The 11,671-nt window shown below is 36.6% G+C and overlaps 1 protein-coding gene across 1 annotated transcript; it reads left to right on the forward strand.

Moving 5' to 3' along the window:
- Positions 1 to 6,262: 6,262 nt before the first annotated feature.
- On the forward strand, positions 6,263 to 10,756 carry LOC116316757 (P2Y purinoceptor 1-like). Its single transcript, XM_031735384.2, has one exon. The coding sequence runs from the start codon at positions 6,339 to 6,341 to the stop codon at positions 7,386 to 7,388; it is 1,050 nt and encodes a 349-aa protein (XP_031591244.1). The 5' UTR covers positions 6,263 to 6,338; the 3' UTR covers positions 7,389 to 10,756.
- The last annotated feature ends 915 nt before the right edge of the window (positions 10,757 to 11,671 follow it).

Genomic DNA, 11,671 nt, shown 5'->3' on the forward strand with positions numbered 1-11,671 from the left:
GGTTAGGGGTATACGACTGTGGAACTCTCTTCATTATAATTTAAAGAATTGTATAAATTTACATTGTTTTAAAAAGTGTTACATGTCTAAAACGATAACTCAATATGTAGAACGTAAACGAAATTGGAGTTAATTGAAAAAAGGATCCTTTATTTTTTGCCTCATTTTATTTTATTTACTTATCTTTTCTCCTTGTTACTATGTGGAGTGGTATATTCTGATTGTAAATTTGTTGTTTGGTTTCCGTTAGGACCGGAGATAAATGTTAGTTTGTTCCTTGATTTTTGGTGCCCACTTGCAATATAAGTTGGATTGTAGATAGGGGGCAGGGTTTAATAAGAATATTTTCTTCTTCCTGCTGCTTTTCACACATGGCTGCAGTGCTTTACCGATAGAAAGTGTGGTTGGTTTGTCTGAAAGAACTAACTGTGGAAACTGTTGTACCAAGTGTGAAATAAATAAATAAATAAATGAAATGAAATGAATAGTAAATCTTTATAGGGAGCTGAAGTTTAAAGTTATCAAGTGGCAGCCAGGAAACCTAAAGAATCTGGAGTGTTTCTCTAAAAAGGAATTGGCCAAAATCCCTCTTGGGATGTATACAAACCTGGTACGCAACTAACTAAGAAAGGTGATATTGCTTGCGCACAAGTGTTTTCTCCATCAGCTGCTAGCCATATTTTGCTTGGGAATCAAATCCTGACTTCATTCAATGACAATCAATTATCAATTAATACATTTTATGGAACATTTTATGGATTTTGGTTAATATTTTGTCTCTCTCCATTAAAATGCAGCTACCATAAAACGTATAGACTGTTTATCTCTTTGTAAGTGAGAAAAACTTACAAATTCAGGATGGGATCAAACATTCATACAGGGCTTTTAAAGCGGTCACTAGAATTTCAAAATTAATTCTGAATTATTTTTGTTAACAGCCTAGTTGCTGTATTGTAGACTAATTGAATGCTGACTAGGGAGCACTCAGAAGTGCACATGATAAGTTATAGTAATCTGATGAGAAGATTAGAGTGTGTAAAAGTCTGTATAAGTTTTCTGATGACAGTAACATTTCGAATTTTGAAAGGTCTCCTAAATGAAAGAAAAAAGACTTGAAGAATTACATTCAGAAATATGAGTTAAAATTTGAGTGTTTTGATGTCGCTGGCAAGGAGACCAGTGCAATGACCAACCTTTGTGACTCTGTTGGGGCTGAACACAAGGCCTTCAGTTTTGCCAGGGTTAATGAAGAATGATTAACCCTTTCCTTAATCCGGATTTTTTTCTTAAGTACTTTTATTCATCTTTAGGCATGAAAAAAAAAGATTTTTGAACTTCATTTTTTAAACGTACTTTTAAAAGAGGCTTTTTACATGTCCACTTAGGCGGACAACTGATGTGTATGGAGTGACACATGAGCGTCCAATGTAGTGGTTTATGTGCAAGTATACCATCAACACTGACACAAATACAAGAAAACAACTTTTGAATAGCTGTCCACTGTAGTGACAACTATGCGTGAAAGGGTTAAAAACATTTTGTTAGTAGTTGTAGTAAAACATTCAACGGCCTTCGAGGTTTTTATCCTGAAATGAAAAGTACAGCTGCATGATTGTGCACTCTGAAAGCAGCATATCTATTTGGATATTATGGTAGTACAGTATTAATAACCTATTACTATTTGAGCGAAAGTTCTTAACAATATTGTTTTTGATGGTGGAATAGACTTTCACTGTTAGGTATAAGTAAACATGGAAAGCAATAAATGTGGCACTTACTAAGGCACTCGGTCTTCTGCAGTTTGAGCCTGAGCTCTGACTGAACTCTGTTTTGAACCTGAACTGAATCTGAAATTGACAAGCTGACTGTGTAGTTAAGCACCATCGCTCATTTCACAGCTGGAATGTGACAGTCCAGACACTTTTAGGCACATCAGTATTCAAAAGCAGCATTTCACTGTTGTAGTAACATTTGGTTTGACCTCTTTAACCACTGTTTAACCACTTCACACAATAGCGTTTGTTTTTGCTCTACAGAGACAAAACAAATGAACAAATGTACTGTTTTACATTTACATGACATTATGATTCTGTCAAAGGAGAAGACCATTAAGGCTGGCAATTTTGTGAAAAAATACATAGAGATGTGGTCAGAATTTGACATACATTTATTGTAGCCACAATTTTCATGGTAATTTTGTACTTTTAATGATTTCTTTGAATTGTTCTTTTTACCCTGGGTGAAATAAATTGCACAGGATGCATCTTTAATGACTTTAAAAAATTGGGTGCACAATTTTATTTTGGATTTTCTTTGATCCACATAGGTTCAAAATGATACCTACCGGGTCAAATATATACATGCACTTATTCACATCTTTTAATAAATTGTGCCGAGGGCTCTATATTGTCTTTTAACATGACAATGCCAAGGTATATTACCTTGTCATTAGTGATTGTGATTGATTACAACTGTTATTCCCTTTGCAAGCATACAAAAGATTATTTTGACGGCACTTACTGAAATGACCAAAACTTGCTGAAACTGCAGATTCCAAGATCATCAGTTCAAACAACTGCACATAAATGCTTACAAGCTATTTGGATATGTCCCCACTATATGCCAAGGTCTACAAGACCCAAACTGTCACCCTCATATAAGAAGAGATTAGTTAGTAAGCCCAAGGACAACCAAAGAGCTACCAAATCTCAAGCCTGCCAAACAACAGGAAACTGCTGGAACACCATTGTCACTGTCCAAAGTAAAGTGAGTTTTACATTACCAGAAGAAGAGGGATAAATTATCAATATGGTTAAGGGAGAAGTGATAAATGAGTTCAAGCATAACCACTTTGTCACAGTGCACCAGAGAGTCCCAGTAATGATGTTTATCTTCAGAATGTGAGGTTTTGTAACGCTCATATGCTAAGAAACAAACTGCATATGGGCTGAAAAACCAGAATGGACACTGAATGTGAAGAGCAGCTGTCTGTTTCTACACACATGTGTACCAATAATCTTTAAACGGACAGAGACAAACAAATATGCATTAAGTCATGTTGTCCATGTGCACTAAAAAATAGTCAATATCTCCATGACCATGGTATACTGTTGTGAACTGGAACCGTATACATTATATTGCCAAAAGTATTCACTCAGCCATCCAACTCACTGAATACAGGAGTTCCAGTCATTTCCATGGCTACAGGTGTATAAAATCAAGCATGCTTCTACATGCCTAGGTGGATAGCTCTCCGGGGCTTTTAACAGGTACATGGCAGAGCGGGGCACAGAAGGAAATGGGCAGGAATACTACTGCTTTGTCTACTGTCTACTGGTAGACAAAGCAGTTGCCCAAGACTGCAACAAGACCAGGCTGACCAGACATAAGAACAGTCATTTTTACTATTCACACTACATTTCTCATTTATATATTGATCAAACTTATATTTTGATTTCTTTCATTAAGAATAGCAATGCTTTATTATTAGGAAACAGGGAAAAGCTCTGTTTTAGCACTGATCATTTTTACTAACATAAGGCTGGATATCAGGACCTTTTAATCTCTCTTGGCTGTGATGTGAAGGCAATCTCTTTCTGTCACAGGTCACTCACACACATACATCTATCTATCCATCCATACATACATACATAGTGTGTATATATACACACACAATAACAAGTTAACACAATAACAAGAAGGTTCAGCAGTTCATGGCAAAACTTATAGCACTGTGATCTGCACTGTTGCCTAACCGCATGAAGGGCCTGAGCTTAAACTAGCTGGGGTCTGTGCGGCGTTTCCATAATATGCGTGTACCATGTGGGTTATCTCCATGTACTGCCTTCCTACAGCACAAGACATACTTATTAGATTATTTAGGTATTCTAAATTGCTGTGAATTCGAATGTTGTCTTTTTCTATAGCGTTACCTGTTTATGAGAACAGCCATGTATGTGTTGGGGTAAGCCACTAGGTGGAGACAAATAATCAGCATTTCTATAGTACTTAGACTTTCATTGTGTCATTGGTCTACTTCAACACATACATATAAATAGAACTGAAATAAGGATGCGGTACCACCGGTATGTCATATATTATGTCTTAGCCTGATTAAATCAAGTAGGTTAACAATTGCTTATCTAGTCTAGGTTTGTAATGTAATGAAACGCCTATACAACCATTAAAGTTTTCTATTGAGGTTATCTCTTTTTCTCACTTTCTCCCTCTCTCAATACCGACTGAAATATGTTTGTTTTATTTTTACTGTATCACACCTTTTAACAACTTTAATTTGTTTTTTGTTGTTGAATAAAAAAAATTACTATATAGCAGTGTGCTCTGGACATAGTCCAAACGATAACAAACAGGACAGTGAACACAGGCTTTAGATTTGAAAATCCAAACTGTTATCCAAACCAAAACTGGTTACTGAATCTTTAGTTTGAATTGTATTGTAAAACAATTGTTTTTATGGAAATATTTATTAGATGAGGAAAATACTGATTTGAATTGTGTTTCAAGTTGAAAAATATCTGCGAGCTTATTTCTACTGAGTCGTCTTCTATAACTCTTTACAAAATACTTCTTCAGAGCTGAAGGGAAATAAGTAAAATATCCAGCCATTTTGCTCTTTTCTGCTCTGTACCACTCAGGCAAGTCCTGCTAAAACAATGTGCCGATCCAAATTTCTTTGCTAGGTGAAACCACAAGGTTTATATTTGTTTCAGTGTTGTCAGAAATGTAAAAACCTAAAGCTCTTATCATGAGCTGTCAAAGATGAGATCGGAGATTTCAGCTTTGGACTAGATCAGGATTAGAGGCAGTCTCAGCAAGCCCATGTTGTTTATGGTTTCAGGTGGAGTTTTAATCATCATCAGGGGGAAATTACTGCAGTGAAAAAAATGACAGCCTTCTGTTTTAAGGTCTTTCCTCAATGCCCCTTTACTAGTGAATATGCAAATAGTTTCTAAGGTTCTAAACTACTTATAGATATGGCTTCAGAAGAGACAGGCAAAAAGGACATGATGAAAATTTACATAACTTTGATGGGCTACTTTGAGATTTTCTGTCTGTCATCATGTAGTTGAATTCTGATATTGTGACAGCACCAAATAATATCCAGTGTTAGCCTACAAAATAAGCCAGAACAGAGTGGCCAGAGCATGTCGTTTAACCTAATTGCCTCTGAATATACTGTATAGACAACTAGGCTTCAGGAGTACAAAAAAGTCTCACTCAATACAAAATAAAATCTTTGTGAAGTTGACCTTTATTTAGTTTGTATTTTAAGTATAACAAAAGTTTGGGAAAGATTAGAGATTTATGGCATGGTAGAAGTCTGTTCATTTAAAAGAAAAACTACCTTTGCCACTTATACCGAGTATTAGATTGTTTTCAGAGTCAAAGAAACCTTTCTTTAAATCATTTTATTACAGAATTATAAAAAAACAAAGTATATAATGTTTTTCAACAGGAAAATTTGGGGAAAAAAAGAGTAATTATACTGATGTAAACAATGTAAAAACAAAACTGTCTAAAGATATTAAATATTTCAAATATTTGAAATTAATGAGACAAGAAAGAACTCAGGAGAAAAGCTTGGCTCAGGACAAATTAAAACAGATGTGGAATAAGTTAACAGCTTGTGATGCAAAATTATAAATGCCTTGCTGGCACCAGAGGTCAGAATAGAATGGCCAGACTGATTCACAGACAGTGTGACAAAGGATTATAGTGACTGTACATACAAAGAAGGGTAACTAGAACAGAGTGGAGACGCCTGGGAAACTAGTGTCACAACGCAGAATGTCTATGCTGTGACGTTCTGAACAACAGAACAGTTTTTTGAGTAATCTTTTACTAAATCTCTATTTATTCTTTGATCTTTTAAAACGTTTCTGTAGCTTGTTTAAATATTATTTCATTTATTTTTATGTGTGTTTCAGTTGGTTGGATCACATACCATCGAAGTCACTTAAATATTATAAGGTACGGTGAGAAAGCTGGCTGTATCCTTTAGTGTCGTTTTACACAGCAGTGAGCTGACTGCATCTGTGATGTCAAATGATTTAAAGCAATACGTAATTTGATTTGTACTTTGTGCGTCTCTGTTTTTATTTTTACTTTCTTTTTTCCATTCTTTACGTCATTATGAGTGTGCCACCAAAGCTGGAAAAAGTGGGCGGATACTTTTTAAAATTGCATATTCACTTGTGTTTTTTTTTTTTTTTTTTTTCACGAGTAGCTTCCAGTGGTGGTCATTGCTCTGAGCGAGCCGATCACTGACTGCTGTTGTGTTTTTGTGGGAGATTTTATATGACAAAGGTTTTACATCAATGCGAGAGATGTCTGTAAACAACACAAAAGGACCTTGTGAGGGCAACCTAATCAATCTGAATTTTACGCACAGCTTTTTGCCGCCCGTCTTTATCACCGTGTTCATTGTCGGGACGGTGTCCAACATCTGTGGACTGAGAAGCGTGTGTGTGAGCTGGAAGAAAAACGGAAACATCAACATCTTCATGTTCAATCTCGGGGTGGCGGACCTGCTGTATCTGTTTACCCTGCCGTTCCTCGTCTACTATTACGCGCGTGAGAGCGACTGGCAGTTCGGCCAGCCTTTCTGCAAGGTGACGCGCTTCTGCTTCAACCTCAACCTTTATGGCAGCATCGGCTTCCTTACCTGCATAAGCATCTATAGGTACCTGGGCATTGTGCACCCGATGAAAGTAATGGGGAAAATCACCAGTCGCCACTCTCTGGCCATAAGCGCTCTGGTCTGGGTTTTGGTCATTATTCAAATTACTCCTGATATATTCTTTGACAAGAATGATGAAAAAAAAACAAATTCGTGTTTTGACACCACCTCAACCAACCTGACCAGATACTACCTGCCATACAGCATCAGCTGGACGGTCACCGGGTTTGTCCTGCCTTTGGTCATCATTTTGGGCTGTTATGGACACATTGTGGTGGTTCTGGCAAAGAACGCCAATGTCAACCCACTGCTGAAGCAGCGGTGTTTGAAACTGGTCGTGATTCTGGTCATACTTTTCTCCATCTGTTTCATTCCCTATCATATATTTCGAAATTTGAATCTCACTACCAGGATTTTGAAACAAGATGGGCTTTGTCACCACCTCTTCGACGACATCTACATTGCACACCAGGTCGGCAGATTCCTGGCTTGTCTAAACAGCGCGATAAACCCGCTGATTTATATTGTAGGAAATGACGATTTCCTGACAAAGTTTCAAGACTTCAGTAATCGGACCAGGATGTCTCTTGCCGGACTCAAGAGCGCAATTATTTACCGCAAACCCATGGAAGCGGACGTGGATTTACCCGCAGACACGTGCAACAGTTTCGACAAGACGAGTGGATAGGACGCAGAATCAGTTAACTCGAGTTGCTCTTCCTTGTCTGTACATGTCTCCCACCGCCAGCACTTCCACAGATCCTTGAACAAAGTACGTGACTGCGACTGATGATTGTGCTTAAAGGAGGACTGGCGAGGGGTAGGTCACTGAGGTGTCAGTGCACAGAGAAAGTCAAATGTCCGGATGGTTCCCTGGATGTTACCAAAAAGACTTAAAGCTGAAGCTCCAGCTCATATAGCTCTGTTTTTTAACTGTTCCAAGTGTTAAGCATTGTAACAACCTATATATTTTTATTTTCTGCGTATTTAGTTCACCTCAAATCTTTCTTCTGTACAGTGCAGCAGAAAGTATAGGTATGCTGTTGACACTTATTTGTGTTATGTGCTACACTGCCCTACCTTTGGACAGTTAGATGAAGCTTTGTTATACTTCACCATGAGTTGTATTTTTCACCTCAACACTTGTTATGTAACCGACTGAGACTCAAACCATAAAAGGGATTTTAACAGCACTTGTTTTAGGAGTCTGGCACAGCCTAGTTACTGCCGTTTGTTTAGAGAAAACAGACATAAAATACACCAACAGCTATGTATGAAACTGGAGTGGACAGTCTGAAGTAGAAATACCACTAAAACTTTTCAAGTGCTCTCTTATTTCTTCTTCTTTTTAACCTAAATAAATAAAAGTAAAATCATCAAATGTATCCGCGTGTCACAAAGGTGAAATAATTTAATTATATCTCATACAGATGGGTAGCAAAGGCGATGCACATTATGCGGAACCCTCACGCGGTTCCATTGAAGTATGTGTGTCAAACATGCACCGTGGGAATAAAAGTTGCTCTAAGGTTTCAGTCTGGTCCACTGTGGTGCTTTGCAAAGTGTAAAAATCGCAGAGAAGAATTGATAACGAATATACTGCCATCTCTGCTATGGGGAAACCACCATTACGCAGGAATAAGAATACAGTCAAATACAAAGTATTTCTATACTCAAAAACGCGAAACTGACTGGTTATTACATTTACAAAAGTCTAACTTGTAGACCCCACCCCACACCACAATGATAAGTATAAGGGGAAGAGAATGGATGGATGGAGTGACAGCTATGTGAAAGTTGTTATAAATCAATTAAAGCTTTATATTAACCAGACTCTAAGAATCATGGAAGAAACATAACCATGGATTGGATTTCCACATTAATAAATTATTCTCCATAAGCATTCACTACTTTTGTTGGACTGATGTAATTTGCATGGGTTGGATCAGCTCAGTTAAATTAAGTTGAACTCAACCGCAGTAAGTTTATTCATCATTATTTTTGTGGGCCATTAAAAGGTAAAACTGTTGTTTTTTTAGTTCCAAAACTTGTTTTGTACAGACACAATAGCGTTATTTTTTAATTTCATTTTTAAAGACGCACTTTAAACACTAGATCTCTGTTTTTCAAATGGTTGCTTTATTAAAATAAGGATTTTGCTCATCTTTACAATAAAAGAAAGTGTGACATGGTCGGGTTTTTGTTGGGTCCTTTTGGGGCTTTTCTGGTTATTGTGAGGTTACTGTATTACGAGTTTTTAGTTTACTTTTCATTGTTATTCTTGAGTTCTAGTTTTGATTTATTATTATGTTTCTAGGACTATTCTAACATTCTAAGTGGTGTTTTAGAAGGATGCTTTGTGTGTTAGTTGAACATAGCCTCTCCTGTGCTTTTCTATGTTTAATTAATTGTCCATGTCTTATCTTTAAATCTAGTTTGCAGGGCTGTTTTCAGGGTTTGGGGCCCAGTTAAGAAAAAAAAATCACTTTGGGCCCGACCACTTTACTATTGCAAACCATGCCAGCCCTAAAGCTGTAATACTTTGCAGACAAGGATCAATATTCTGTTTAAATAAATAGATATTTTTATTTTATGCATGACTGATGAGATATGTGCAAGCCATTTTTTACATTTTAATATTTTCATTGATACCATTAGATTAAAAACTATTCATTTATTTATTTATTTATTGTTTATTTATTTTACAGTGATTGGTACTTTACACAAAATATAAATATATAATATATATATTAACTTTTGGATGGAAGTACATTTAAATTCTTATCCATAAAATGGTGTAAAAGTATTTTTTATAATATTAGGTATTGGAAAACATTATAATTCAACAAGGTATAGCCAACCAAAATAGGTTTAAATGTGATTTTGCTTACTGGAAGCTCTGGCTACCTGCAGCACTCACAGGCAGTGTGCAAAACATATGCAGAGCAATGCACACTTGTCCAAAAATGCTCTTTATGTGATGTTATAATGATAATGGATTATTAATCAAATTACAAAATTAATAGTGTGTGGGGGGAAAGTCCTAAATGGCATCCTGCAATTAGACATGTTTTTTTTACTTAAAAGAACTTACCTCATTCTTCACATATCAGTGGGGCTGGTTCAGTGTCAGGAGTGTGGGTGTGAGGATACAGCAGCCTGAGCCAGAGGTTTGATCTGTTTGGCCTCGCAACAGGTCAGCAGATAAGTGATTTAGTACACATATGTACAAAGGGTCTGCCTGCACCAATTACATGTTGGCTAAAATAACTCAAACATGTTATTTTCTGTTAGAAATTAAATATATTAGCTAATAAAGTCAAACAGTGTCCGTGGACTTTTATTTGTTTCATTTCCCCCTGTCTCTCTTTTCTTTTTTTAAATACAGACTTCACTTTAAACTGAGCCATCCTAACATATTTATCTTACTGCTCAGCATCAGCTAGGAGCAAGTGCACCTGGACCAAGCCAAACTGAACTGGCGAGGTCAGAGGCTGACTGGATTTTATTGTTTGTTTCAAAAGAAAAAAAGAAAAAATGAAGACTAGTTGAGTGTTTTGTAGGACTCCTGTCAGTCATGAGCCCTTAGAATCGTCATCACTTTTGTCCCCCTTACAAGTTAGTTACTTTTAGTTAGTTAAATTTTTTGTGGGTTCTATTTTGCCTTTACTTTTACTTCCCCATCCCTTGATATGTAAACTGACTTCAGCTCTTGTGCTTTTATACCCCCATGTAGCAAAATTACGCACATTAAAGTTTATGGTAGCCTCTCTGGTTACCCCACTAACATGTCTTTGAGAGTAAGCCAGAGAGAACCCATGTAAACTCCACACAGAAAGGCTCAGGCATTTTGGTGGATTTGAACTCAGGACCCTGTTACTGTGAGATAACAGTGCTAACCATCATGCTACCAAGCCATCCATACTTAACAAATGTAGGCAAACTACAATAAAAAGGCTTGACACAGAATTTTCTTTACATGTCTGTCCTTGACAGGTTAAGCTACAATAAATAGCAATAACATAGACGTGGTGTGTGTATGCTTTTCTGCCTCTTATAACTCCAGTGATTTTCCTATGATTTGAAACATTTTCCTCTTTACCGAACATTACTGGATTTTTAAGCTATTTGCTTTTATAAGTCACAATGTGTATTAATTAGTTTTAAGAAAGTAATTTATTTTTTTTTAATGAGCAAACTTCATTTTGAACCGTAAGCACGTTGTGTCAACTAAATGGCAATGCTGAGCGCTTCTACCAACACTGGTGAAAAAACAGGTCGCTCAAAGGAGCCAGCATTAAACCTCAAAATGTGACCCAAGTCTTTACTGTCTAAAAGCAATGTTTAATTGCTTTTAGTCTTTGCTGGATTGTACTATTTGTACATTAACCACAATTAGTAACCCTGGATCTCTTTTTTGCAGTGCTGCTTTGTCTTTCCATCTGTTTTAGCCGACGCTGTAGGAATGGTATTGAAGATGGCTGCCATAAAAATTGAGGCTACAGATCCAGTGTAGCTTCTTTCTTTAGGAAAAATATCTGTATCAATAAATTATTACATATACATATAACCTAATGGCAGATGGGATAGTAATTTAAAGCGAGTGAGGATATTGTCTGTATTTACAGTTTTGATAACCACAGTGGTGATACACACTATCTCTGACTCGAGTTTTAGATTTTGTCAAGTCAGCTAGGACAAAGACAGCCTGGGTCTGCTAACCTTGCCGAGGATCTCTGAGAAAGTGAAACTTATTATAAAAAGGAGCTCTTTCAAACATTATCAGATCATGCTGGACTCCACGTGTCAGGTTGAAGTCCATGAATCTTGAGTCATCTTGAGTGCTGTTGTCATCAAAGCATTAGAAGGAAATTGAAATAGGTTACAGGTACACTCTTTAGGTATACTATTTTTAAGCCATTTTAAAAATATACTCTCAAACAGTGCTTCATACACTTCAGGAAGTTTATT

The sequence above is a fragment of the Oreochromis aureus genome, linkage group 5 (assembly GCF_013358895.1).
Source record: "Oreochromis aureus strain Israel breed Guangdong linkage group 5, ZZ_aureus, whole genome shotgun sequence".
Classification (NCBI taxonomy): Eukaryota; Metazoa; Chordata; class Actinopteri; order Cichliformes; family Cichlidae; genus Oreochromis; species Oreochromis aureus.

What these genes read in the sequence shown, in the direction of transcription:
- LOC116316757 (XM_031735384.2), top strand. Translation starts at nt 6,339, where the DNA reads ATGCGAGAGATGTCTGTAAACAACACAAAAGGACCTTGTGAGGGCAAC.